The sequence below is a fragment of the Pongo pygmaeus genome, chromosome 18 (assembly GCF_028885625.2).
Source record: "Pongo pygmaeus isolate AG05252 chromosome 18, NHGRI_mPonPyg2-v2.0_pri, whole genome shotgun sequence".
NCBI lineage: Eukaryota > Metazoa > Chordata > Mammalia > Primates > Hominidae > Pongo > Pongo pygmaeus.
In genome coordinates this window covers 1,500,811-1,528,608 of record NC_072391.2, presented here as the reverse complement: position 1 = coordinate 1,528,608, position 27,798 = coordinate 1,500,811, and the positions used below count along the sequence as shown (strand labels likewise).

Sequence of the window (27,798 nt, the reverse complement as noted above, 5' to 3'; positions counted from 1 at the left end):
GGATGTTATTTCTAATGAGACAATCCCTCACTTCTCACTGTGTGTTTCTCTTCTGGGTCCGGAGGGCAGCTCATTGGGGTTGAGGCTGTGAGGCACTGCTTTCCGGGAGAACGAACTCAGCACACAGTCTGGGGCTGCAGAAAAGCGAATCTTGCCCAAAGAAAACTCCACTCTTACTTGGGTGGGGCTGAGCGTAGTGCCTTATACATGTAATCCCAGTGCTCTGGGAGTCCAAGGTGGGAGGATCGCTTGACCTGGGAGATGGAGACTGCAATGAGCTGTGATTGCGTCACCGCACTCCAGCCTGGGGGACAGAGCCAGACCCTGTCTCAAACGAAACAAAGCAAACAAAATGAAGCGGTTGGGATTTGGATGAGGACTGTGGGCCAGGACGGTGGAGCACCACACACTGAGACTCCGTCCTGAACCCTCCTACAGCAGCCTGTGTGTGCAGTGGTGGGAGGGGAGCGTGCCCTCCAGTGACCGCGTTTCAGCTCTGGAGGCTCCGGATGCAGAGCCGTGACCACTGTGTCCTCGGCTTTCAGGGAGCTGCAGGCCCAGGAAGCCTTGCAGAACGGCCAGCTGGGCGGCGGGGAAGGGGTCCCGGATCTGCAGCCTGGGGTCTTGGCCAGCCAGGCCATGATTGAGAAGATCCTGAGCGAGGACCCCCGGTGGCAAGGTAACTCCACAGCCGCAGCTGAGGGCAGTGGGGGCGGGGGGGCGGGCACAGCACAAGAACAGCTCGGGCCACTTGGTTCCCCATGCCTTTCAGTTTACGTGCAAGGTGATCAGATGGGGAAACTGAGGCTCGTGGAGTCCAATACCAAGCCCTCCCCAACGGGGTGGGTGCTGAGTGGGATTTGGGCCCAGGCGCCTTCCCCACACCTGCTCTGAATCTCTGCGGCGACTGGCATCTCAGTGGGGCCAGCCATTGACCAAGTGGCCGAGGAGGTAGCACAACTCCCACTGGAACTCGTGGGGCGTCCTGTCCCAGAGCCGGGGCGCCCACCAGGATGCCCAGCAGAGCCCCCAGCCCACCAGGCACCCACCAGGATGCCCAGCAGAGCCCCCAGCCCACCACGCACCCACCAGGATGCCCAGCAGAGCCCCCAGCCCACCACGCGCCCACCAGGATGCCCAGCAGAGCCCCCAGCCCACCACGCGCCCACCAGGATGCCCAGCAGAGCCCCCAGCCCACCACGCGCCCACCAGGATGCCCAGCAGAGCCCCCAGCCCACCACGCGCCCACCAGGATGCCCAGCAGAGCCCCCAGCCCACCACGTGCCCACCAGGATGCCCAGCAGAGCCCCCAGCCCACCACGCGCCCACCAGGATGCCCAGCAGAGCCCCCAGCCCACCACGCACCCACCAGGATGCCCAGCAGAGCCCTCAGCCCTGTGCCTCTCTGGGGTGGTGCTCTAGACAGCAGCTTTCAAATCCCTGAGCTTGGCCAGAAACACATGGACCAGGAGGCTGTCCCTCGGGGCTGGGGGACCTGCATTCCTGGCTGGCACACAGATGAGGTTATATGTAGGGGAGAGTTTGATTTGAAAAAAAAACGTAGTAAGGCTGGGAGCACTGGCTCATGCCTGTAGTCTCAGCACTTTGGGAGACCGAGGTGGGCAGATCACTTGAGGTCAGGAGTTCGAGGCCAGCCTGGCCAACGTGATGAAACCACGTCTCTACTAAAAATACAAAAAATTAGCTGGTTGTGGTGGTGGGCGCCTGTAATCCTAGCTACTAGGGAGGCTGAGGCTGGAGAATCTCTTGAACTCGGGAGGTGAAGGTTGCAGTGAGCCAAGATTACGCCACTGCACTCTAGTGTGGGTGACAGAGTGAGACTCCGTCTCAAAAAAAAAAAATGTGGTAAAATACACACTACATAAAATGCACCATTTTTAAGTGTACAGTTCAGTGGCATTTAGCACATTTGCAGTATTGTGCAGCCACCACCTCTCTGTAGTTCCAGAACATTCCATCCCTGCAGAAGGAGTCTCCCTGCTTATGAGCAGTTCCTCCCCATCCCCTCCCTGGCCCCTGCGCTCACTGGCCTGCATCCCATCTCTATGAATTTGCCTATTCTGGATGTTGCGTATGGCAGCAATTTTTTGTTGTTGTTGTTGTTTGAGACGGAGTCTCGCTCTGTCGCCCAGGCTGGAGTACAGTGGCGCGATCTCAGCTCACTGCAACCTCTGCCTGCGAGGTTGAAGCAATTCTCCTGCCTCGGCCTCCTGAGTAGCTGGGATTACAGGCAGGCACCACCATGCCCGGCTAATTTTTTATTTTTAGTAGAGATAGGGTTTCACTGTGTTGGCCAGGCAGGTCTTGAACTCCTGACCTTGTGATCCACCCACCTCGGCCTCCCAAAGTTCTGGGATAACAGGCGTGAGCCACCACGTCCGGCCCAGTGAATGGCTTCTAAACTTAGGCTTTATTTTTTAGAGCAGTTTTCGGTTCACAGCAAAACTGAGTAGAAAAATAGATTTCCCAAACACCCCCTGCCCCCTCAGCCTCCCCTGCCATGCACCTCCTGCACTGCGAGGTACGCTTGTTACCAACAGTGAACCCACACTGAGGTGTGCTTGTCACCCAGAGGCTGCGGTGCGCATGAGGCTCAACGTGCAGTATTTCAGGGTGTGCGTTTCTCTGGATTTTAGCATATTCACAAAGCTGTGCAACCATCACCTCTATCTAGTTGGAGAACGTTTTTATCCCCCAGCAAGGAAGCCGCACACCCACAGCAGGACTCCCTCCCACCCCTGGTGGTCTCGGCTCCACTCTGTCTCTGTGGGTTCCCTAGTTCTGGGCATTTTCACATAAACAGAATCACACCACGTGGCCTTCGGCCCGGCTTCCCTCATGGAGAGCGAGTCCTTTGACATCCGCATGTGCCGTGGCGTGTGTCTGCGCTCCCTGAGTCCTCCTGCAGCTCTTTCCATTGGGGGACAGCCAGGTCCTTCCACCTTTGGTCTCCTGTGCCCAGCATCGCCTCCAGTCATGCTGCTCAGGCACCGTGTGGCCCATTTTTCAGATGCCAACTTCGTGCTGGGCAGCTACAAGACGGAGCAGTGCCCGAAGCCGCCGCGCCTGTGCCGCCAGGGCTATGCGTGCCCGCACTACCACAACAGCCGGGACAGGCGGCGCAACCCCCGGCGGTTCCAGTACAGGTGAGTCTGCGGGACTGTGCTCAGAGGACCCCGGCTGGTGGGTGTCCTTCCCGGCCTGTTGCCTGCACTGCCCACCCCGGGGTTCTAATGGGAGGGCTGCCCTTGTGGCACCATCACCCCTGGGAGGGGAGGGCATCTCCAAGCACAGTGGCTGTGGGAGGCGCCATGGAGGCCTACGCATCTGTCCTGGGGACGGCCTCCCCACCCACACTCAGTGTCTCCCATGCAGTCCCCTACCGGGGCCCCTCTGCCAGGCAAGGGGACGGAGCACTGCAGGAGGGACCCCAAGCCCGGCTGGGACCCCCATGTGCCCCACCCGTGCCTCTGGTCGCAGCCACGCTCTCCGGGCTGTGGGCCGCGTGCTGTCTCCTCACCCGAGCTGCCGGGGGCTCGGGCACTGTCGTCACCTGGGATCAATCTTGTCTTCACAGCTGGCAGCTGGGACACCGGGTCCTTAGGCTGAGTCCCAGGGCCAACAACCCAAGGGTCGCCCTGCCCAGGGTGCACACAGGACCTTCCTCCACCGCCTGAGCCCCAACTGTCCTCTGGGTCTGGCTTGCGGGTTTGGCACCTCGCAGCGTGCTTGCCTCTGAAGCCCCTTTCTCCTCCTTGCTCCAGCCCGGCCTTCTGGTTGTGCCTGGCCTGGCTTGCCTCCTGTCTGCAGTTTGCACCTGAGAGGGGGGTGTGGGGTGCAGACCCCACAGGGTGTCTGGATGCCTGGGCCATGGCCTTGGCCTCCCTGAGGCCCTGTCTGTGTCCAGCTCTTCCTTTGAGCAGAGAGCCACCCTCGCCTCTTCTGAATGACCTGGTGCTGCCTCGAATGCCCCGGAGGGCGCCTGTGCTTCCCATGGGAAGGACGCCCCCCTCCTTGTTGTTTTGCCACGTTCAGTCTCCCTCTGAGCAGCTTCCAAGTAAGGGACCTGAACGGCTGTAGAACAAACCACAAATTAGTGTCTAAGATTTTGTCATCGCCCGTCATGGAAAGAAAAGAAAAATTATTTACTTCAACAGGCATTTAATGTGTCCCATAAATCCAAGTCCGTTACAATCAGGCCGCTAGAGAGTCCACGAAGAGTAGAGCATTTTGTTTTTTTATGAGACGGAGTCTCACTCTGTCGCCCAGGCTGGAGTGCAGTGGTGCAGTCTCAGCTCACTGCAGTAGGAACATAGGTAATTTGAAATTGGTGCGGAGTTTTAAATTGTGGGATCAAAACTCTTGCTTCCATTTTATAGAAAGTTGGGGAGGAGACAGCCCCGTGCTGTCCGGGTGCCCAGCCTCACTGCCCCCAGGAGGTTCGGCTGCTTCTCCCTTGCGTTCTCCACGTCTGTGAGGGTAGCTCTGACTCAGACTCAAGTTGAATTCTGTGAAGAACAGCCCCGGGGCTCCTGACCCCATCCTGGCACTGGCCGGGCCTGCGCGTCCGTGAGCGCAAAGCTGCATTTCCTGTCACTCCAGGGCCCCATGCCTGAGGCCCCTCCTGGTGGGAGGCAGACACCCCTGGGCACACAAGGAATCTTGTCCTCCTGTGTCCCCCTGACACATCCTCATCCCCAGGTCCACGCCCTGCCCCAGCGTGAAGCACGGGGATGAGTGGGGGGAGCCCTCACGCTGCGACGGCGGCGACAGCTGCCAGTATTGCCACTCCCGCACGGAGCAGCAGTTCCATCCCGAGGTACGTCCCTCCGATCCCCTAGGCGTAGGGGTTGCTGGAAGGCCCCGGAGAAGCTGTGGGGTTCACAGCGTGGTTATCACACAGAAGGAACAGTGATTAACTTTGGCCGAGGGCTGGCACAGGTCGGGAAGCCTGAGGGGGGCACGAGGGCTGTACCTGCTTGCTTGTCTTGCTTGCTGGCCTTCAGGCTGCCCTCAGCCGGCGAGTCTCCACTTGGCCTGTAACAGAAGAAAGAGTCGTGCGGGAAAAAAGGTGGGAGAAAATGTCAATTAAAAACATACATATTCAGGGCTGGGTGCAGTAGCTCACGCCTGTAATCCCAGCACTTTGGGAGGCTGAGGCAGGTGGATAACGAGGTCAGGAGATCAAGACCATCCTGACAAAACCCCGTCTCTACTAAAAATGCAAAAAATTAGCCGGGCACGGTGGCGGGCGCCTGTAGTCCCAGCTACTTAGGAGGCTGAGGCAGGAGAATGGCGTGAGCCCAGGAGGCGGAGCTTGCAGTGAGCTGAGATTGTGCCACTGCACTCTGGGCTGGGCAACAGAGCAAGACTCTGTCTCAAGGAAAAAAAAAAAAAGAAAAGAAAAAAAATACATATATTCAGGCCGGGCACGGTGGGTCACACTGTAATCTCAGCACTTTGGGAGGCAGAGGCGGGCAAATCACTTGAGGTCAGGGGTTCGAAACCAGCCTGGTCAACATGTGTGTACTAAAAATACCAAAATTACTGGGTGTAGTGGTGCACGCCTGTAGTCCCAGCTGCTCGGGAGGCTGAGATGTGAGGATCACTTGAACTTGGGAGGCTGAGACGTGAGTATCACTTGAACCCGGGAGGCAGAGCTTAGAGTGAGCCCAGATCACGCCACTGCGCTCCAGCCTGGAGGACAGAACGAGACGCCATCTCAAGAAAACAAAACAAAACAAAACAAAACATACATATTCAGGCCAGGCATGGTGGCTCACACTGCAATCCCAGCACTTTGGAAGGCTGAGGCAGGTACATCACTTGAGGTCAGGGGTTCGAAACCAGCCTGGTCAACATGGCGAAACCCTGTCTCTACTAAAAATACAAAAATTAGACAGGTATAGCGGTGCGCGCCTATAGTCTCAGCTACTTGGAGGCTGAGGCGCGAGGATCACTTGAACCCGGGAGGCTGAGGTTGCAGTGAGCCGAGATTGTGCCACTGCACTCCAGCCTGGGGGATAGAGCAAGACTCTATCTAAAAAAAGTAAAATCCTCAGCCAAGGGGGAGGCGCGCAGGAGCTGGGAGGGACCAGGCGCTGCTTCCCGTCGTTTCTTGACGCATGTTGTCACAGACACGCATCATGCTTTCTGGGTGTCGGTGACCACACACTCAGTGGTGCCACCAGGGGCCTGTCGGGAGTCCGGTGTCCGGGGCCTTTTCTGTATTCGGTCACGCAGGCCTGGCTGCAGACCCCAGTCTCCGGTACCCAGCTGAGTGGAGCTGGCACCATGTGGGCCACAGCCGCACTATAAATCCTGAGTGAGATAAACCCTCCCACCTGGGCCCCGCCCCAGGTAAACAAGGACTCTTCCCAGGCAGGAAGTTCCTGGGGCGGAAGGGGCAGCCTGAGATGGAGCCAGGCCTGTGCCCCCACTAGAAGGTACAGGGTGTGGACGGTACAAGGAGGCTGTGTTCACACCCAGCCGTGTAGTTGCCAATGGACCATACTCAGATTTGTATTAAAAACAAAGAGGCCAGGCACAGTGGCTCACGCCTGTAATCCCAGCACTTTGGGAGGCCAAGGCAGGCAGATCACCTGAGGTCAGGAGTTTGAGACCAGCCTGGCCAACATGTTGAACCCGTCTCTACTAAAAATACAAAACTTAGCCAGGTTTGGTGGCTCATGCCTGTAGTCACAGCTACTCAGGAGGCTGAGGCAGGAGAATTGCTTGAATCCAGGAGGCAGAGGTTGCAGTGAGCCAAGATGGCGCCATTGTACTCCAGCCTGGGCGACAGAGCCAGACTCTGGCTCAAAAAAAAAAAAAAAAAAAAAACAGACCAGGCACGGTGGTTCACGCCTGTAATCCCAGCACTTTGTGGGGCCGAGGTGAACAGATCACCTGAGGTCAGGAGTTTGAGACCAGCCTGGCCAACATGGTGAAACCCCATCTTTACTAATACTACAAAAATTAGCCAGGCGTGGTGGCACATGCTTGTAATCCCAGCTACTTGGGAGGCTGAGGCAAGAGAATCACTTGAACTTGGGAGGTGGACGTTGCAGTGAGCCGAGATCATGCGACTGCACTCCAGCCTGTGCGACAGAGCAAGACTGTCTCTCAAAAAACAAACAAACAAAATGAACAAGCAAACGAGCCCCCACCGGGTGCCTGATGTGGTGGGAGGGCCGTGGGGGGTGGGGCCAGGCTGGAGGTCAGGAGAGAGGCTTCCTGCTGGGACCCAGGCAGGTGTGGGCACTGGGGGCCGGGTGTGCCAGGTGCCGTGTCCTTCCCGGAGAGCTACGGAGCAGGAGGGGCTGGGCCAGGCCTCCCAAGGCAGATTGGGGGCTTCTAGGCTGGTCTGTCCCTTGCCGGGTCTTTAAGTGTTGTTGACCTCATGAGAGGGGCTGTCACCCTAGGTGAAGGGTCAGTGGGTCTGGTCAGGGAACAGACACACTTGTTCCTTTTAATAGGCACCTGTTAGGCACCTGCTGCATACCAGACTCTGAATTTGGTGCATCTTTTAGAAAATATCAAGCGGGGAAATGACTTTGCCTGTGATGTGAGGGCAGATGCTGCGGGAATGGCCCCACATGTGTGCGTGTTCCTGCGGGTCGGCTCTGCAGAGAGGAGGAATGTGGGGACCAAGGGCACACATGGAGGAGGGCAGGGCCCACGCCCCCTTTTTCAGGGGTGTCTTGTTATGATTTGGAGCTTAATCCTCTCCCTTGGGATGACGCCAGCTGTGGTCTTTCCACAGAATCCCATTTCCAATCCAGCCTCTTTATTTCACTTTTTTCCCCAGATCTACAAATCTACAAAATGCAACGACATGCGCCAGACCGGGTACTGCCCGCGCGGCCCCTTCTGTGCCTTTGCACACATTGAGAGTGAGTAACCGTCCCTGTGGCAGGTTCACCTTAGCAGGTTGCGCGGCTCTGCAGGCCCTCACTGGAGTTACTGATGACCCGGAGCTGGCCACGAGGACCTGGAAGGCGGGTGGGAGCTCAGCACCGTGGTTGGGGGCTGGGGGTCCCTGACATGCCTGTGGAGGCTCCCTGGGGTGTTTGTGCCATGTGAGGCTGGGCTCCCTCCACGCTGGTGTGGGCCAGGCCTGGTGGAACCTGCAGGGACCCTATCTCCAGGCACGCTGGGGCCCTGAGCCTGGAGGCTGAGTCCTGGTGTGGGCCGGCTGGCACCTCCACCTGCCTCCTGGGCATCCAAGCTGGGTCCTTCTGCCACCCGCTCGCTGCCTGGGCCTTGCTCTGAGACTGCCATCTTGCCGGGCACCCACCCAGGAGCACCACCTTCCTTGTGGAGAGAGGGGGTCTGTCCGCCCCAGCTCGGGGAGACAGCAGAGACCCTTGAGCAAGGGTTGCTCAGGGTGACCCCATGCTTTCCAGAGCCCATTTGCTGTCCAGGGGATGAGGGCTTAGCTTTGGCGATGACATGGTCCCTAACAAGTTCCCAGCAGCAGAAACAAGCCCCAGTGGGAACCCACGCGGCCTCCTCCACGCTCCAGTGGGTTTCCTCCTTGGCAGCCCTGGGGTTTGGGTTCAGTGGGAACCCGCGCAGCCTCCTCCACGCTCCAGTGGGTTTCCTCCTCGCAGCCCTGGGGTTTGGGTTCAGTGGGAACCCACGCGGCCTCCTCCTCGCAGCCCTAGGATTTGGGTTCCAGGTTTTCTGTGTGTGGTCACAAGCTCAAATTTTCCTTTGTTTTTTATTTTAGTGGGGAGGGCAGCTATTCTTGTTCACATTTTAAACATTGCTTTTAGTATTAAAAACATGAAAAACTGGTCTAAGGCCCGAGGGTCCTGTTGCCCTGAGTGTCCCCTGTCACTGCCCAGCCGTCCTCTGCCACACCCCTGAGGGATGATTGTGACGAGGCCGCGCACACTTGGCCCTGACGTGTGGTGCGGAGACTTCTGCGTGTCACTGTCACCTACCAGCGGCCCTCAGAGTCTGCTCCTCCCCTGTCCTTGCAGAGAGCCTGGGGATGGTGAATGAATGGGGCTGTCGCGACCTCCACCTCACGAGTCCTGCCTCCACGGGCAGCGGCCAGCCGGGAAATGTAAGTGAACGGCGTTCCCGGGACAATGCCCAGTGGCCTTTGGTTTAATTGAACTGTTAGGGATGTGGATGGATATGAGTTTTCAGCAATGTGGTCTTGGGCAGTCTGTGGAGTTCGTGGCTCTTCTAGAAGAGTCTAGAAAAATCCTTGCCACTATGCTGGGGGCAGTGGCTCACGCCTGTCATCCCAGCACTTTGGGAGGCTGAGGCGGGTGGATCACCTGAGGTCAGGAGTTCAAGACCAGCCTGGCCAAGATGGTGAAACCCCATCTGTCCTAAAAATACAAAATTAACCAGGTGTGGTGGTGGGCGCCTGTAATCTTAGCTACTCAGGAGGCTGAGGCAGGAGAATCGCTTGAACCCAGGAGACGGAGGTTGTGGTGAGCTGAGATCCCGTCATTTCACTCCAGTGTGGGTGACAGAATGAGACCCTGTCTCAAACAAAAAAAAGAGGCGGGAAGAGGGGGTTGGGCTCCTAGGAAGGTAAGGCTATGGGGGAGACTGGCGGAAGGTAAGAGTAACTTCAGAGAGGTTGGTTACGCAGCCTCAATCTGCAGTCTCTCCTCCTGGTGTGGAGAGGGGAGAGGACACCTTCACAGAGGGAATTCACGCCCGGCTTCGAGGCGGGAAGGAGGCAGAGAGCTGTTCCCCCATCTGCTGTTTCTCAGCTGCTTTCACCTCAAAATAATCTTTTTGTCAAAGAGCGGCATGTTTTGGGGTGGCATACTCTGACCCCCTTCATATATTTCGTACAGTTTCACCTGAGCCTCTACCTAGGTGAACGGCTCGGTTTGGGGTTTGATGCTGTGGTTGGTTCAGGGAGTGCAGAGCTGGCACCCTGCCTTCACACGGACCAACCCAGGGTCAGAGAGCCGTGTTCAAGTGTAAGAAATGGAACTCAGGGCCGGGCGCGGTGGCTCACGCCTGTAATCCCAGCACTTTTGGAGGCCAAGGTGGGTGGATCACCTGAGGTCAGGAGTTTGAGACCAGCCTGATGAACATGGTGAAACCCCTTCTCTACTAAAAATACAAAAATTAGCCAGGCATGATGGCATGTGCTTGTAATCCCAGCTACTCCAGAGGCTGAGGCAGGAGAATCGCTTGAACCCAGTAGGCGGAGGTTGCAGTGAGCTGAGAATGCGCCACTGCATTCCAGGCTGGATGACAGAGTGAGACTTTGTCTCAGAAAAAAAATGAAAAGAAATGGAACTCAGGAGAACCAACGGGGAGCCAGCAGATTCAGACGTCTCTTCTGTTTCATGAGACCTTCAAGATTTGGCATCTTTGGCCAGTTGCAGTGGCTCACGCCTGTAAACCAAGCACTTTGGGAGGCTGAGGTGGGACAATTGCTTGAGGTCAGGAGTTCAAGACCCGCCTGGGCAACATAACAACACTGTGTCTCTACAGAAAGCTTTGAAAAATTAACTGGGTCCACTGGCAAATGCCTGTGCTCCCAGCTTCTTGGGAGGCTGAGACAGGAGGATTGCTTTAGCCAGGGAGGTCACGCCACTGCGCTCCAGCCTGGGCGACAGAGTGAGAACCTGTCTCAAAACAAAACAAAACAAAAATAGCGTTTGTCTAAATTCTGAGCAGAGCTGATGTCTCTGTGTGTGTGTGTGTGTGTGCAGAGCTGATGTCTCTGTGTGTGTGTGTGTATATCTTTAAGGGACCAGGAGTACTTCTGAATAGGTATATATATGTGTGTGTGTGTGTATTTTTTTTTTTTTTTTTTTTTGGAGACAGAGTCTCACTCTATCGCCCAGCCTGCAGTGCAGTGGTATGACCTTGGCTCACTGCAACCTCCACCTCCCGGGTTCAAGCAATTATCCTTTTTTAAATTTTTTATTCTATTTTTTGAGACGGAGTTTCACTCTTGTTGCCCAGGCTGGAGTGCAATGGTGCCATCTCGGCTCACTGCAACCTCCACCTCCTGGGTTCACGCGATTCTCTTGCCTCAGCCTCTCGAGTAGCTGAAACTACAGGCGTGTGCCACCACGCCTGGCTATTTTTTGTGTTTTTAGTAGAGACAGGTTTTCTCCATGTTGGCCAGGCTGGTCTCGAACTCCTGAGCTCAGATGATCCGCCCGCCTCAGCCTCCCAAAGTGCTGCCACTGTGCCCAGCCTGAATTGTATATTTTTAATTTACATTTCCTCCCTGCTTTTTCCACACATGACTGTTTTTTATGTTGCAGGCCAAGCGGAGAGACTCGCCGGCCGAGGGCGGCCCGAGAGGCAGCGAGCAAGACAGCAAGCAGGTACAAGCCCCCCAAGGTTTCTTGCCCTAGTGCCTGACATCGCGTTAGGGCCGAGGCTTCCCGCCCCCGTGCCGGACATTGCGTTAGGGCCGAGGCTTCCCGCCCCTGTGCTGGACCCGCGGCATCGCGTTAGGGCCGCGCTCTTGCATCCTTGGTCCCTCCCACTCTCAGCTTGCAAAGCCATCTGGTTAACGTCCACTTGTTACAGAGTTAGCTCTCTCCTGGTACCCCCGTGTTTGTCTGTTTGAAACATTCGTGTTATACCTTGGAAACAAAGCCAAAACATCCTGCCGTTTTCCGCTCGGGGAAATAAGAGGGGCCCTTTGGAGCCCATCTGTGTTACTTTTCTTGGGCTGCTAGGGAAGGATGCAGATGGGGCCGTTCAAACAGCAGAACTTGCCGGGCGTGGTGGCTCACACCTGTAATCCCAGCACTTTGAGAGGCCAAGGCGGGCAGATCACGAGGTCAGGAGTCCGGGACCAGCCTGGCCAACATGGTGAAACCCCATCTGTACTAAAAATACAAAATATTAGTCAGGCATGGTGGCACGTGCCTGTAGTCCCAGCTACTCGGGAAACTGAGGCAGGAGAATCGCTTGAAGCCGGGAGGTGGAGGTTGCAGTGAGCCGAGATCGTGCCACTGCACTGCATCCTGGGTGACACCGCGAGACTCTGTCTCTGAATGAATGAATGAGGTAGTTTTGGTTGGGCATAGTAGCTCACACCTGTGGTTCCAGCACTTTGGGAGGCTGAGGCAAGAGAATTGCTGGAGCCCAGGAGGTGGAGGTTGCAGTGAGCCAAGCACTCCAGCCTGGGCGACAGAGTGAGGCCCTGTCTCAAACCAAACCAAAACCAAACCAATCCCCAAGCAGCAGCACTTGACTCTCTCAATTCTGGGGGCTGAGTCCAAGCTTGAGCTGTCCAGAGCTGGCTCCTGAGGCCCCCCTGGGTGCAGATGCTGCCTCCTCCGTGTCCTCTGGGGTCACCCCTCTGTGCGTGGGCATCCCTGGGGTCTCTTCCTGAGGACAGCGGCTGCGTAGGGCCCTGCCCCAACACCTCGTTTCATTGTTGCTGTTGTTTTTTTTACAGTTTCTTACATTTTTTGAGGCAGGGTCTGGCTCTGTCACCCAGGTGGAGTGCAGTGGCCCAGTCCCAGCTCACTGCAGCCCGGGACTCCCAGGCTTGAAGCAGTCCTCCCACTTCAGCCTCCTGAGTCGCTGGGACCCCAGGCATACACCACCAGGCTTGGCTAATTTTTGTATTTTTTTAGAAATGGGGTTGCCCAGGCTGGTCTCGAACTCCTAGGCTCAAGCAGTCCTCCTGCTTTGACCTCTCAAAGTGTTGGGATTACAGGTGTGAGCCTCCACGCCTGGAGTAAGAACTTGTTTCACCTTAATTACTCCTCACAGGCCCTATCTCCAAATTTAGTCACACCGGGGGTCAAGGCTTCCACGTAGGAATTTGCGGGGGACACATTTGGTCCATAACAAAGACACTGTGCTGACTGAAATGAGCCAGTTACTGAAAGGCAAATCCTGCATGATTCCACTCACAGGAGGTCTCTAGCGGAGTCACATACACAGACAGCAGGTGGCATGGTGGGGGCCGGGGCTGGGGGAGGGGGCAAGTGTTCACGGGGTCAGAGCTTCCGGCTGGAAGATGAGGAGTTCTGGAGGTGGACGCAGTGATGGCTGCACAGCGGCGTGGATGGAATTCATGCCACTTACTGCACCAAACTATGGCCGCTGTAGTAAATTTTATATTATATTTCACCATAATACAGGAAAGAAAAGCCAGGCAGGCAGTGCCGGTGGTAGCTTGGGGTGTGCTGTCCCCACGGGGCGAACGGTGCCGGTGTTAGCGCAGGCATGGCATCCCCACAGGGAGAATGGCGCTGGTGTTAGCGAAGGCGCAGTGTCCCCATGGGGTAGGTGATGCCAGTGTTAGCAGAGGCGCAGCATCCCCACTGGGCTAACGGTGCTGGTGTTAGCGGAGGCGCAGTGTCCCCATGGTGTGAACGGTGCTGGTGTTAGCGGAGGCGCGGTGTCCCCGTGGTGTGAACGGTGCTGGTGTTAGCGGAGGCGCGGTGTCCCCGTGGTGTGAACGGTGCTGGTGTTAGCGGAGGCGCGGTGTCCCCGTGGTGTGAACGGTGCTGGTGTTAGCGGAGGCGCGGTGTCCCCGTGGTGTGAACGGTGCTGGTGTTAGCGGAGGCGCGGTGTCCCCGTGGTGTGAACGGTGCTGGTGTTAGCGGAGGCGCGGTGTCCCCGTGGTGTGAACGGTGCTGGTGTTAGCGGAGGCGCGGTGTCCCCGTGGTGTGAACGGTGCTGGTGTTAGCGGAGGCGCGGTGTCCCCGTGGTGTGAACGGTGCTGGTGTTAGCGGAGGCGCGGTGTCCCCGTGGTGTGAACGGTGCTGGTGTTAGCGGAGGCGCGGTGTCCCCGTGGTGTGAACGGTGCTGGTGTTAGCGGAGGCGCGGTGTCCCCGTGGTGTGAACGGTGCTGGTGTTAGCGGAGGTGCGGCGTCCCCATGGGGCAGGCGGTGCTGGTGTTAGCGGAGGTGTGGCGTCCCCACGGGGCGGACGGTGCCGGTGTTAGTGGAGGTGCGAGATCCTCACGGGGCTCTCATCTGACCCCTCTCACCGTGCCCATCCCTCATGTGGATGGGCTCCCACACCAGGCCCGTCGTCTGTGGCCGTTGTGCCTTGAGGGACAAGGAGTGACATGGATGTTGATGATTTTCAGGTGATCATTTCGGCTGAAGTCACAGTGTGTGCATCACCCCGGCCAGCTCCCGGGCAGGGTCAGCACAGGGTCTGGGGGTCACTCAGGGCTGAGGCTTTCTCTCTGGTCCCTGTTGGTTTATGGCCTCCAGCAGGCTGGGGAAGGCCTCCGGGGTGGAGTCCCCTCCTGCAGACAGCTGGGAAGGAGGCGGCCTTGGCTTCTGAGGGTGCTGCACTCACCCTGGGCCGGGCAGCGCTTTAGGAGCCTGAGGCCGCCTGTCCCAGCCGAGGGTCAGCCCGTGCCCAGCCCTCAGACCAGTGCTGCTTTGGGGGCAAACGTGGCACCTACACTGTGGTGCCTCCCGGCTTTCTGCATTCTTGGGCTCTATGCAGACACAGGTGCAGGGCACAGACTCCCTGTCCGACCGAGGGCAGGGCAGGCCTGCTCTGCAAACCCCAGCATTGTCCATGGCTTCTTGGTGGGCCCGGGGCCCTTCCAGGCAACAGTCCCTCGGCTCTCCCTTATGTGGGAGGTGGCCTCTGGGCCTGGGTGATGCTCTGGAGTTGGGTTCAGGCAAGGACTGAGATGCCCACAGGGGTCATGGAGCTGAGACGACATCCACAGGGGTGACTGTGACCCGGGCAGTGGCCTTTTGGCTCCTGGTGAGTCAGGACATGGTGGACCTGAGCCTGACTGAGCAGGGGCAGCTTGTTGTAGGGACTGTGCCCCAGAGCACGGACCTGGGCAGAGCCCGGGACACAGGGTGGGCTGCCAAGACGTGGGACAAGGTGGGGGTTGGGAGGGCTTCTGCAGGCCGTGCAGCTGTGTGGCTATGCAGTGTCCACGTCCCAGGAGGGCTGTGCATTGCTATCCCTGAGCTTTTGGTTTTGAGTCACAGCTGCTGGATGCGGTGAGCTCAGCAGACCGCCTCACGTCACTCACCCCTTGCTGGTGCCTGCCTCCTCAGCCCCGCAGCCCTGGTGGCCCTGTCCTTTGCTGGTAGAGAAGGTCGGCTCCCTCCCCGATCCAAGCCGTCGGGGTACAAGGAGCTCCCAGGTGTCTGCGTTGCTCCTGGATGTCGGGTCACCAGAACGTCTGTCGAGAGATCCTTCTCAGCCTTCCTGGGGCCACACTGAGGCTCTGAAGCAGGGACAGGAAGTTCGAGGGGTAGGGGGCGGGTTGCCACTGAGATGGCACCAGGTCTTGAATCACCCATCGTGTTTCTGGGCTGCTTGCTGGAGAACATGAGGCTTCCAGCAACCCTGTCACCAGGCTCACCATGGGGGATTGATGGGGGGTGTCGGCAGCGCCATGCATGGCTGGGAGGGTCCCCGGTGCCGCATGGCTGGGTGGGTCCGTGGTGTTGCATGGCTGGGAGGGTCCCCGGTGCCGCATGGCTGGGTGGGTTCGCGTTGTTGCATGGCTGGGTGGGTCCGCGGTGTTGCATGGCTGGGAGGGTCCCCGGTGTTGCATGGCTGGGAGGGTCCCCGGTGTTGCATGGCTGGGAGGGTCCCCGGTGCCGCATGGCTGGCTGGGTCCGCGGTGTTGCATGGCTGGGTGGGTCCACGGTGTTCCATGGCTGGGATGGTCCGCGGTGTTGCATGGCTGGGTGGGTCTGCGGTGTTGCATGGCTGGGTGGGTCCTCGGTGTTGCATGGCTGGGTGGATCCGCGGTGTCGCATGGCTATGTGGGTCTGCGGTGTAGGGTGCAGGAGTTACCGCCGTCCCTGATGCTCATGGGGTGGACTGTGGTCCCTTTTTTCATGGCTTGAGGGAAAGTGGTCTCTGGGCCAGGGAGAGGAAGTGGATTATGGACAAGGGGGCAGGCCCCGTCTCGCACCTGGGCAGGGAGCTCTGGTGGCTGTCTCCAGACTTTGCAGCTGGAGGGGACTGTTTTCAGAGTCAGTCACGGGGGGCTCTGTGCACCTCCTGTGCCATGGGCTGAGGAGCAAATCTGGTATGCAGAAGGAAGCCAGGGCAGGCAGCAGGACCCCTAGGTCACAGAAGCCTGGAGCCAGGCGCGTTCTTGTCGGGGATTTCTGACCCTTAGGAAATGCACGTTAAAATTTCTTCATTATGGACAGTTTTACTTAAGCAGACAAACTAGTAAAATCACACCCCCCAAGGTTAACTTTTTCTGTATTACTTTTCAGCAAAACCCAGATATCATACCATTTCAACTGTAATATTTCAGGATGTAATTCATTTTTTTTGGAAACAGTCTCTCTGTTGCCTGGGCTGCAGTGCATTGGTGCGATCTCGGCTCATCGCAACCTCCGCCTCCCAGATTCAAGCGATTCTCCTGCCTCAGCCTCCCAAGTAGCTGGGATTACAGGTGCCCGCCACCACACCGGCTAATTTTTTGTATTTTTAGTAGAGATGGGGTTTCTCCATGTTGGGCAGCCTGGTCTCGAACTCCTGATCTCAGGTGATCTGCCCACCTTGGCCTCCCAAAGTGCTGGGATTACAGGTGTGAGCCACCGCGCCCGGCCTTGGCTAATTTTTTTTGTATATTTAGTAGAGACAGGGTTTCGCCATGTTGGCCAGGCTGGTCTCGAACTTCTGACCTCCAGTAATCTGCCCACCTCAGCCTCCCAAAGTGCTGGGATTACAGGCATGAGCCACTGTGCCCAGCCAGAAACTCATTCTAATCCAGCTTTTGATGCTTGGTTTTGTAGTGACCTCGTAGGTGGCCGTGGGTCTTTTGTGTCGGGTGTTTTCTTGTGTGCAGCGCCCTCCCCGTTACCGGGTTTTTATTCAGCACTGCTCTGTGTGTTGCTCTTTTTCTTTTGATGTATTATCCACCAAATACAGATCATGTGAATTGCCCTGTGTTTTACTTTCCCTGGTGGCGAGGTCACAGGACCGCGCTATGGATGTTTTGGAAGTGGTGCTGGGTCTCTTTTTAAGTCCCTGGGAGGACATTTCTCTGGGGGCCCCCCAGGTGCTCAGGAGCCAGTCCTGGGCGAGAGCCAGGGCGGGGGCACCCAGGAGGTGTGGGGAGAAGGGCAGGCAGGCTGCATGGCTTGCCCCTCGGGCTGGCAGGCCCCTGGCCACTGACACATCTTTCTGCACCTGCCAGATTGATTTTTACTGGCAAATGTCTACTCCTGAAACGTTTTCTGCAGAAAAGCTCATGAGACACTCCCCAGAGGTGTCTGTGCCTGTCCCAAGTGCACCATAGCCCGCTGCCCTGCCGTCCTGGTGTTTCTCCTCGGTGTGGTCAGAGTCCCTCCGGGTCTGGGAAGCTCTCCCTGGGCCTTGCCAGGGCGTAGAAGTCGGCCGCCATCCCGCGGTGCTTTCTGCAGGGTGCTGACGTGGCACTGCCTCCTCTACGCAGGGGACGCGCGCTCACGGTGTTTATGTCTTTGAACAGAACCACCTGGCCGTGTTTGCAGCAGTCCACCCGCCGGCCCCCAGCGTGAGCTCCAGCGTGGCGTCCAGCCTGGCATCCAGCGCCGGCTCCGGCAGCTCCTCCCCCACTGCGCTGCCCGCGCCCCCCGCCCGTGCCCTCCCGCTTGGCCCTGCCAGCAGCACTGTGGAGGCCGTCCTTGGTAAGTCCGGCACCATCCTCCTTTCTCCCTGATCTCCTTCTGTGTTCATGCTATAGCTTTTCAGGATCAGCGCTTCTATTTCGGGACATGTTACAGAATCGTCATTTTTGTAGAGAAGCCAGACGCGGGTTTTCAGTCATCTGTCACTTTGGTTGTGTTGCACATGTGGTTGTGGAAACAAGCCCTGGCTCAGAGAGGCTCCTGGCCTGGGTGCCGCAGGCGCTGGGGGCGAGGAGCCTCCCAGGAGCCAGGCAGAGCGGGTGCCGTCCGGCTCAGGGACTGAGAACAGGGAGGTTGCTGACAGATGATGGGAGTTGTGGGAGTTGGTCGCCTGTGCTCCCAGCGCTGTGGGAGGCTGAGGCAGGAGGATCACTTGAGCCCAGAAGTTCAAGACCAGCCTCGGCAACATAGTGAGACCCCGTCTCTACTAAAAATAAAATAATTAGCCAAGCATGGTGGTGCACACCTGTGGTCCCAGCTACTTGGGAGGCTGAGGTGGGAGGATCCCTTGAACCCAGGAGGTCGAGGCTGCAGTGAGCTGTGATTGCACCACTGTACTCCAGCCTGGGTGAGAGAGTGAGACCATCTCAAAAAAAAGATTGAAAGTAGGGGTTGTGGGCCAGTGAGGGCACTGAGGGTGGGGGACAGTGATGGGGTGGGGAGCCCAGTGAAGGCTTGGAGTCGGGGGCACAGCTGTGAGCACCTGGGCTGGCAGCTTTGGGAGGCTTTTAGTTGGAGGGAGTCACTGGGCACTGAGACACGTGATGGTGCTGGGCTGTGGGGACCCGTGGGGGCCTGGCTGGGAGTCCAGACCCTGGGGGGCAGATTCTTCCAGGAGCCCAGAGTGGGCAGCAGGCAGAGCTGGGGGCGAGACAGTGCCGGGAGCTGGGCTGTGTGTGTCCTTGGTCCCTTTCAGCCCCTGGGGAAAGGCCGTGTTGGGGTGGTGGGGGACACCTGGCCACACCTGTGCAGGGCTTTGCTTACAGAGATGCTTGGTGAGTGATGGGACGTGCTGAAGCTGCACGTTCCATGGCCACCAGCGCCCAAGGGACCCAAACCTGCCTCTCTGTCCTGACAGTGACAGTGAGGGACTCAGGGAAGGCCACCTGTGGTGGTCTCCAAGTTCTCCGTCACTGGGCTGGGGTGGAATGGGATGGGGTTGGGGGTACAGTGAGGCTGGGCCCTGCTCAGCTCAGCCCGGGCCTGGCCTCTGCTGCTGCAGCCCTGGAGCCCACCCCTTCCTCTCCTACATCCTCTGCTGTCCAGGGTGTGGTGGGGGAGCTGGGCATGGGATCAGGAGGACAGGGCTGCTGGAGCCACATGGTGGGTGCCATGCAGTCCCTGCATGGGCACACTCTGGGGACTCGGAGTGGGACCCCGGCACCGTCAGGGCCTGCATCGATGTGGGCGGCGGCCCGGTGGCCAGACCCGCAATGATTCCTGCCTGAGAGCCGCAGCTTCTGGTCGTTGGTGGTTGCCCCACACGGAACTGCTCGGGCCCAGCTGCGAGCCCCCAGCAACTTCATCCACGCAGGCCTGGACGACACCGGCCAAGGAGGCCGAGGAGAGAGAGACTCTTCCCAGCAGCCACTTAGGCCACAGACCGCACGTCGGCAGGACGCTAGACCGGTCTCATCCTGAGTGGTGTCTGCGAGGAAAGCCAGGTGCAGCTCCTGAGGCCCCAGGACGGTCCTCAGTCCCCCAAGCACACAGGGCCCCGCTCTCAGCACCTCTGCAACCGGGTGCATCTTCTGGGCACAGTTCTTGGCCTGTGTTGCTGCTGGGCCGTCCCATCCCTGCATCCGCTTGGGGTTGAGCCCAGGCCTTTACATTTTTCTTTTGTGTGTGTGTGGGTTTTGTTTAGTTTTGATTTTGATTTTTTTTTTTTTTTTTTTTTGAGACGGAGTTTCTCTCTTGTTGCCCAGGCTGGAGTGCAGTGGCGTGATCTTGGCTCACTGCAACCTCCGCCTCCCGACTTCATGCCATTCTCCTGTCTCAGCCTCCAGAGTAGCTGGGATTACAGGCACCTGCCACTACGCCCGGCTAATTTTTTTTTTTTTTTTTGTATTTTTAGTAGAGATGGGGTTTTACCATATTGGCCAGCCTGGTCTTGATCTCCTGACCTCGTGATCTGCCCGCCTGGGCCTCCCAAAGTGCTGGGATTACAGGTGTGAGCCACCGTGCCCGGCATGTGTGTGTGTTTTTTTTGAGACAGAGTCTCGTTCTGTCACCCAGACTGGAGGGCGGTGGCGCAATCTTGGCTCACTGCAACCTCCACCTCCCGGGTTCAAGTGATTCTCCTGCCTCAGCCTCCTGAGTAGCTGGGACTATAGGCACCTGCCACCACACCTGGCTGTTTTTTGTGTTTTTAGTAGAGATGAGGTTTCACCATGTTGGCCAGGCTGGTCTCGAACTCCCAACCTCAGGTGATCCTCCCACCTTGGCCTCCCAAAGTGCTGGGATTGCAGGTGTGAACCATTGTGCCCGACCTGAATTTTTAAAAGGGTCTCTTGCACAAACGCTGGGACCTTTTGTGGTCGTGTGCATCTCCCCCTCGCAGCACTGGTGTTCCTATGTGGGCTGTGTTGTGCACCTTCCGGAGAACCCTCCGGAATCCAGGGCCAGTCCCTCCCTCAGGAGGCAATGGGGAGAGCAGGAATCCTGGATGGACGCAGCGCCCAGTGGTGGGGCTCGGTCGGGGCGGGGGCAGGGGCCCAGGCACAGGCGCAGGCAGTGTTTGCGTTTGTTTCATGCTCACTGGCTGGGAGCATGGGGCTGCCCTGCGCAGGGCAGGGCTCCTCGTTTCTGCCTTGCTGTGGAGGGCTCACCTGGTTTCAGGACAGGACTCAAAATTCCGCCCTCCGGTCTGTTTTGGAAGTCATCTTCTCTCGGAGCCTCTATGGAGGAGGGAGCGTGTGGTGTGGGATGACTCCTGTTAGGGCTTCCCCGTAAAGGGTAGGTTTTTAAAACTGTGAATACTCCATGGGTGGGAGTGCTGTGTGCTGTGTTAAGCTTTCTCTCAGGCAGAAACAAGCCCACGTGTTTTCAGTTTGAAACTAGGGTGTACATGTTGTTCCTCTTGAACAGAGAGGTCTCATGAGTTTAATATGCTGGGGTGCCCACCCCCATCCCATTCCATCCCAGCCCAGGGACAGAGCACTTGGAGACCACCACAGGTGACGGCCTTCCCTGAGTTTGTTTTTGTTCATTTTGGGGTTTTATTTTTTGAGACAGGGTCTTGCCCTGTCACCCAGGCAGGAGTGCAGTGGTACAGTCAGCTCGCTGCAGCCTCCAACTCCTGGGCTCAAGAGATGCTTCTGCATCAGCCTCTCAAGTATAGCTGAGACCACAGGCGGGCACCACTGGGCCCGGTGAGAACATGCTAGTTTTAATTTGAGATCGCTATCATAAATGGGTTGCATAATCCAAGTCCCTGGATCTTGCTAAATTACACCCTCAAATTCACACATCCCCATCAGAAACTCAGAGGTCAGGGATGAAGTCTACACAGTGGCTAAAGCTCCATGAGGGTCTGGCCTCTGAGCAGTTTCTTTTTTTTTCTTGTTCTGTTGTGCAGGCTGGAGTGCAATGGCACAATCTCGCCTCACTGCAACCTCTGCCTTCCAGGTTCAAGCGATTCTCCCTCCTCAGCCTCCGGAGTAGCTGGGATTACAGGCATGTGCTACCATGCCCGGCTAATTTTTGTATTTTTAATAGAGACGGGGTTTTGCCATGCTGGCCAGGCTGGTCTCAAACTGCTGACCTCAGGTGATCCGCCTGCCTCAGCCTCCCAAGATGCTGGGATTACAGGCGTGAGCCACCACACCCGGCCACTTTTTTTTTTTTTTTAAACAAATAAGCACACATTCTTTTTAAATAAAGTTTCTCTTCCCCAACCTAAAAGTAGTAATGCTAGAATTTGAGCATAGCAGAAAAATATTTAGGAAAATTAAATCCCAAACAAGAGAGACCATCTTGGACTGTGCTCACTCGGGGGGAAAATAGAGCCCGGTGCCTGTGTGCTTGATGGAGGCGTGGCTGCATCTGCATAGCTGACCTTCAGATGGACTAGAGTTAGCACATTTGTAGTAATTTTTCCAACCATTCTTTGATATCTGAGGTACGTTTTTGACCTGTTTTAGTATGTCACTCGTGATCTTGAAGCACATTCTTTCATTGACTTAAACATTTCCTGAGCCGTGAGCAGTGGCTCACGCCTGTAATCCTGGCACTTTGGGAGGCCACGGCGGGTGGATCACCTGAGGTCAGGAGTTCAAGACTAGCCTGACCAACATGGTGAAACCCCGTCTCTACCAAAAATACAAAAATTAGCTGGGTGTGGTGGCTTGCGCCTGTAATCCCAGCTACTCAGGTGGTTGAGGCACAAGAATTGCTTGGACCGCGAAGGCGGAGGTTGTAGTGAGCTGAGATTGTGCCACTGCACTCCAGCCTGGGTGACAGAGTGAGACTTGTTCTCAAAAAAAAAAAAAAAAGAAAGAAAAAAATCCTGAACCAGCTACTCAGAGGTGAAGAGATGGATTTTTTTTTTTTCAGGATCGACACTGCCTTAGTTAGAGGCAATGTATTGTTGCTGCTGCTGCGGCTGAAATTGTGAGCTTTGCCACCCAGTGCCAGCCTCACTTTTTTCCTCTGTCCATGCCTGAGGCATCGCTGTAAAGTTACATCTCTGCACTAGCCGCAGGCACTGGAGGCAGTGTCCTGCCCGCTGACCCCAGGGCACTCCTGCGCCCCAGGCTCAGGGACTCCCCGCCCATGGCTCCCGGGACTGCCTGGCCCCAGGTGTAGGCCCGCCTGCCTGCGTGTGTATTTTATTACCTGTTGTAGAGGGTTTTGGACAAAGCTGGTGTGTAGACTGGGTCGTTTTTTCCTTGTGTTAATAGTACAATTTCCTTCAGGTTGTAGATGTACTGTGACTGAAGCACGGAATAGAAGAAATGAGTGGATTCTGTATTTAAGGGATTTTTAGTGGAATCATTTCAGACCCATCTGATAGGTTCCATTTTCCTTTATCTTACACTTCATAGGAACAGGTTTCAGATTAAGAGTGACCTGCGAGCTCCGTACCCCGCGTTTAGATGGGGCTGGGCAGGCACGCGGACTTGGGAGGAAGGAGGGTCCTGCAGGGCAGGCAGCGGCCCCAGGTCACGCCGCCCCGCCCCGCGAGCGCCCCTGTTGGGTCGACCGTGTTTCACCTGAGTCCGCCCGGAGCAGCCGCAGGTGCAGGTGGGCAGGGCAGGAGGAGCCGGGCAGCGGGGCGGCTCCGGGGCTTTCTGCCTGAAGACCTCTGGCCCCCGCTGCCCGCGCCCACTTGCCCGCCCAGCTCGTAGCCAGGAGCCGCGGGGACCGGGTGCGCCCGAGTCGGGGGGAAGGTGGGGGTAGGGCAGCGCTGGAGGCGTGGCCAGTGCGGCGGGGGCGGGGCTGAGTCACGTTGCGGGGCGGGGCCAGCGCGGAGGGGGCGGGGCGCGGGCCTGGTTTGAATCCCCGGCGGCGGCGCGGGGTGGCCGCGGACCGTGAGTCAGCATCGGCGGCGGCCCCAGCGCGTGGCAGCCCTGCGTCGCCAAGGTGCGGGTCTCGTTACTCGGCGCCCAGGAGCGGGCCCTCCCCTAGGTGCGCCCCCCAGGTGCGTCCCCCGCGTCCCGGAGCCGGGTGTGACAGCCGCGGGGTGGGCCCGGGCTTCTCAGAGGCCCGGAGCGAGGCGAAGGCGTCGCCTTCTCGGAACCTGCCTCTGCCGGGCGCTCGCCGGTTCCCAGCGCGGGCTCGGGCCGCCTGCGTCCCCTAGCTAGGCGGGGTCGGTTCCCCGAGGGAGGGCAGGGGAGCGGAGCGGAGCGGGGCAGGGGAGGGCAGGGGAACGGGGCAGGGGAGGGCTGACCCCTGCGTCCTGGCCTGGCCCACCTGCACTCAGCCCGCGTGGTACGGGGATTTCCCTGGCGTCGGGGGCTCCCCCGCCCTGTCCTGAGTTCCGAGCAGTCTGTAGCTTGTCCTCGCGTGTCCCTGACCCCGGGGGACCGCGGCGCCTTGAATGTGCTGTGTCACGGCAGAGCCGGGCTGTGTCGCCGTGACTCAGCGGGGCCGGTGGTTTCCTAACGCCCCGGGGCTGAGGCAGCCTGGCCTGACCCAGCTGTACTCGCTTAGGTGACCAGCCTCGCCTAGATTTTGCCTCTCCACAAGGGTCAGCTCTTTCTTTGAGAATGTTTCAGAAGATCTGGGTCTAACCTTGGAACAGTGAGGTGAGGTGGGGGAGAAGCTGCGAGTGAGAAAGTGGGTCAGGACGGTGGAGCAGCCGTCTCCCCCCTAGATTTCTGGGAGTGAGCCCTAGATAGCACCCTAGGGGTGGTGGAGCCCCCAGGACCCTCTCCGGTGCCCTCTTTGGATGAGGAGCACTTGGCTCTGAAGCAGGGCCGGAGTTTCTCGGGGGCACCCACGTGCTCCCCGAACGTCCCCTCTCCAGGCAGCTTCCCGGGCTTCAGCACAGGTGACTTGGCTGAGGTAGGTGGCGGCTCACGCCCTCTGAGCTGAGTGCCAGCCGTGGTTCGTCGGGTGAGCACTGAAGGCAGCTTAGCCCCTCCACATGGTGCGCGCTCTGCACCTGGTGGGTGAAGCCTCTGCTGACTTAGCACAGAGCCTGGTGCAGTCACCCCACTCCAAGGGGAGAAAAGGCGCCTCCGTTCCTGTCCCCCAGCTTCTTTGCGTCTTTGATTTTCATGAGGAGTTTCTGGATCTCTGCCAGGTGTGAGGGGCGGTGAGCTCTGAAGGGGCTGCCATATCCTGATCCCGGGACTTGGGTGCAGAGGGCAGGTCCAGGTTCCCAAGCCTGGCTGACCTGACCATGGGCAAACGGCTTAGCCCTGCCCATCATCAAGCCCCAGTATGGGAGCACGAGGGGGCTGTGGGCAGGCTTGCGGGTTGGGGGGTCGGTGCCTGTCCTCAGTGAGTCTGTCCAGGGCCCTGACATGGTTCAGGCTGACACCTGCAAGGATGCAGTGGGGGGCATTCCACGCAGGGCTTGGAGGCGGAGCAGCTTTCTGGGGACTGGTGGGGCTGATCTTACTGAACGGAAGGCACGGCCAGGCTGAGCCTGCAGTGGCACAGCAGGTTAGGAGCCCGGCAAAGGACCCATTGGGAAGCGGTGACCGGCATGCACAAGGGCACAAGCTCCCTCCTTTCTTGCAGGTCAGGACTCAGGGCACGATGAGGCTTTTCTTGGTAGGAAGGTTACTATTGCGATGCATGAAGGCAGGCTGGGCACGGGCCTCAATGGGTGTGGGTTGAGCGAGCAGCCCCTGAGGAAGGGATCCTGCAGTGCTAGCTTCCAGGAGCCCCTGCACACATGGTATTTGGGAAGGGCCTGCAGTGGGGCCATGGGAACGAGCAAGGGATCCTTTGCAAGGGAGGAGGAAGGGCTGTGGCCCCTGCTGGGGGACGTCCAGGACATCTGGGCTCGGGGCTGCAGAGCCACTGTGTTGGGTGGGTCCAGGCCACAGGAGAGGCTGCCAGTCCCCAGGGAGGAGGGTGGACACGGGGGTGAGCCTGGGAGGGAAGCTGGTGCCTGTGACCAGAGGCAGTTCACGGCACAGGCGCAGGGCTGCAGAGAAAGGCCCGGGGCAGTGGTGGGCAGAGTGAGTGGTGAGGAGGCCCCAGAAAACAGCTGCAGGGGGAGTGGAAGCAGGGGGGGCGTCTCCTTCCTGAGGGAGGACTCAGGGAGGGAGGGCTGTGCACAGCAGGGGGCAGATCTGTTGGTACAGAGTCCGGAGGGGCCTGGGGAGGACGGGCAGGACCAACAGGGGTATCTGCAGGTGGGCCCCTGCGTCCTGGGTTGAATTGTGTCCCCTGAAAGTTGCATTTGAGGCTGGGCATGGTGGCTCACTACTGTAATCCCAGCACTATGGGAGACGAGGCAGGCGGATCACCTGAGGTGGGGAGTTTATGACCAGCCTGACCAACATAGAGAAAACATGTCTCTACTAAAAATTCAAAATTAGCTGGGGGTGGTAGAGGGCACCTGTAGTCCCAGCTGCTCGGGAGGCTGAGGCAGGAGAATAGCTTGAACCTGGGAGGCGGAGGTTGCTGTGAGCTGAGATCGCGCCATTGCACTCCAGCCTGGGTGACAGAGCAAGACTCTTATCTCGGTTGGGGGCGCTGGGTGGGGGGGAGGAGATGCACCTGAACCCCGGGCCTCGCACCTGGGTACGTGGTGTTGCATGGAAACACAGCAGGTCCTATTATCCCAGGGTTTGCTGTCCACTGCCTCATTTGCTGGTGCGAGGTCTGGGTTCAGGACAACAGCGTACAGCATTTGATTGCTCAGGTAACTTTTATTAGTGTGTGGTGCTGAAATCTGTCTATGTTACCAGTTAATCTTGTTAATCTCTTACCGGGCTTGACGTGCAAATGAGGACGTTCGTATAGGAAAAAGCCTGGTATATAGGGGTTCCATGCTATCCACAGCGTCAGGCGTCCATGGCGGGGTCTTGGAATGTATCCCCCCTGCTACAGATCGCAGGGTGCTACTGCAGGGTCCTCATAACCAGGTTAAAATGAGGCCGGTAGGGTGGGACCCTGAGCCAGTGACCAGTCTCCTTATAAGAAGAAACTTGGACAGACACTCGGAAGAGATGGCCCCCAGAGCACAGGCAGACACTGGAGCCACGCGGCTGCCAGCCGTGAAGGAGGGTGCATGCCAGGAGGAGGAGGAGCGCACCCCAGCCCTGGAGGGAGGAGGGGATAGTAGCGCCCCAGCCCTGGAGGGAGGAGGGAATAGGAGCGCCCCAGCCCTGGAGGGAGGAGGAGGAGGAGCGCACCCCAGCCCTGGAGGGAGGAGGGGATAGGAGCGCCCCAGCCCTGGAGGGAGGAGGGAGGAGGAGCGCACCCCAGCCCTGGAGGGAGGAGGAGGAGGAGCGCACCCCAGCCCTGGAGGGAGGAGGGGATAGGAGCGCCCCAGCCCTGGAGGGAGGAGGGGATAGGAGCGCCCCAGCCCTGGAGGGAGGAGGGGATAGGAGCGCCCCAGCCCTGGAGGGAGGAGGGGATAGGAGCGCCCCAGCCCTGGAGGGAGGAGGGGATAGGAGCGCACCCCAGCCCTGGAGGGAGGAGGGGATAGGAGCGCCCCAGCCCTGGAGGGAGGAGGGGATAGGAGCGCCCCAGCCCTGGAGGGAGGTGGAGCGCCCCAGCCCTGGAGGGAGGAGGGGATAGGAGCGCCCCAGCCCTGGAGGGAGGAGGGGATAGGAGCGCACCCCAGCCCTGGAGGGAGGAGGGGATAGGAGCGCCCCAGCCCTGGAGGGAGGAGGGGATAGGAGCGCCCCAGCCCTGGAGGGAGGAGGGGATAGGAGCGCCCCAGCCCTGGAGGGAGGAGGAGGAGGAGCGCCCCAGCCCTGGAGGGAGGAGGAGGAGGAGCGCCCCAGCCCTGGAGGGAGGAGGGGATAGGAGCGCCCCAGCCCTGGAGGGAGGAGAGGATAGGAGCGCCCCAGCCCTGGAGGGAGGAGGAGGAGGAGCGCCCCAGCCCTGGAGGGAGGAGGGGATAGGAGCGCCCCAGCCCTGGAGGGAGGAGGGGATAGGAGCGCCCCAGCCCTGGAGGGAGGAGGAGGAGGAGCGCCCCAGCCCTGGAGGGAGGAGGGGATAGGAGCGCCCCAGCCCTGGAGGGAGGAGGGGATAGGAGCGCCCCAGCCCTGGAGGGAGGAGGAGTGCCCCAGCCCTGGAAAGAGGGAGGAGGAGCATCCCCAAGCCCTGAGAGGAGGGAGGAGGGAAGAGAAGCACCCCAGCCCTAGAGTGAGGGAGGAGGGAAGAGCACCCCAGCCCTGGAGGGAGGAGGGAAGAGGAGCACCCTAGCCCTGGAGAGAGGAGGGAGGAGCATGCCCCAGCCCTGGAGAGAGGGAGGAGGAGCGCCCCAGCCCTGGAGAGAGGAGGGAGGAGCGTGCCCCAGCTCTGGAGTGAGGGAGGAGCCTGCCCCAGCCCTGGAGAGAGGGAGGAGGAGCGCCCCAGCCCTGGAGAGAGGAGGGAGGAGCGTGCCCCAGCCCTGGAGGGAGGAGGGAGGAGGCCCTGCCCACTGCAGATCTGACTTTCAGCCTTGGAGCCACCTGTCCAAGGCTGCTCAGTGCGTGGTCCTCTGCCACTGCCTCCAGTGTCTCGGCTCTGTGCTTCTCAGCACGACTTCAGTCAGGCTTTGAGG

The 27,798-nt window shown here is 58.7% G+C and overlaps 1 protein-coding gene across 22 annotated transcripts in view; it reads left to right on the top strand.

Moving 5' to 3' along the window:
- Positions 1–27,798, top strand: part of UNKL (unk like zinc finger) — a 51,254-nt gene that overhangs the window by 12,466 nt on the left and 10,990 nt on the right. For 7 of the 22 annotated variants that reach the window (XR_008494688.2, XR_010124230.1, XM_054454642.2 and 4 more), the window contains 7 exons: positions 546–679; positions 3,032–3,167; positions 4,723–4,840; positions 7,829–7,913; positions 9,009–9,094; positions 11,286–11,348; positions 17,441–17,618. Coding sequence is in view for 12 of the 22 variants with exons in the window: in XM_054454642.2 (XP_054310617.2) it covers positions 546–679; positions 3,032–3,167; positions 4,723–4,840; positions 7,829–7,913; positions 9,009–9,094; positions 11,286–11,348; positions 17,441–17,618 (800 nt within the window). In the remaining 10 variants the exon portion in view is untranslated. Of the gene's footprint in view, positions 1–545; positions 680–3,031; positions 3,168–3,598; positions 4,079–4,722; positions 4,841–5,074; positions 5,093–7,828; positions 7,914–9,008; positions 9,095–11,285; positions 11,349–17,440; positions 17,619–23,084; positions 23,260–27,798 lie in introns of those variants that run through there. The other 15 variants (XM_054454643.2, XM_063654004.1, XM_063654005.1 and 12 more) reach the window with 11 other exon arrangements.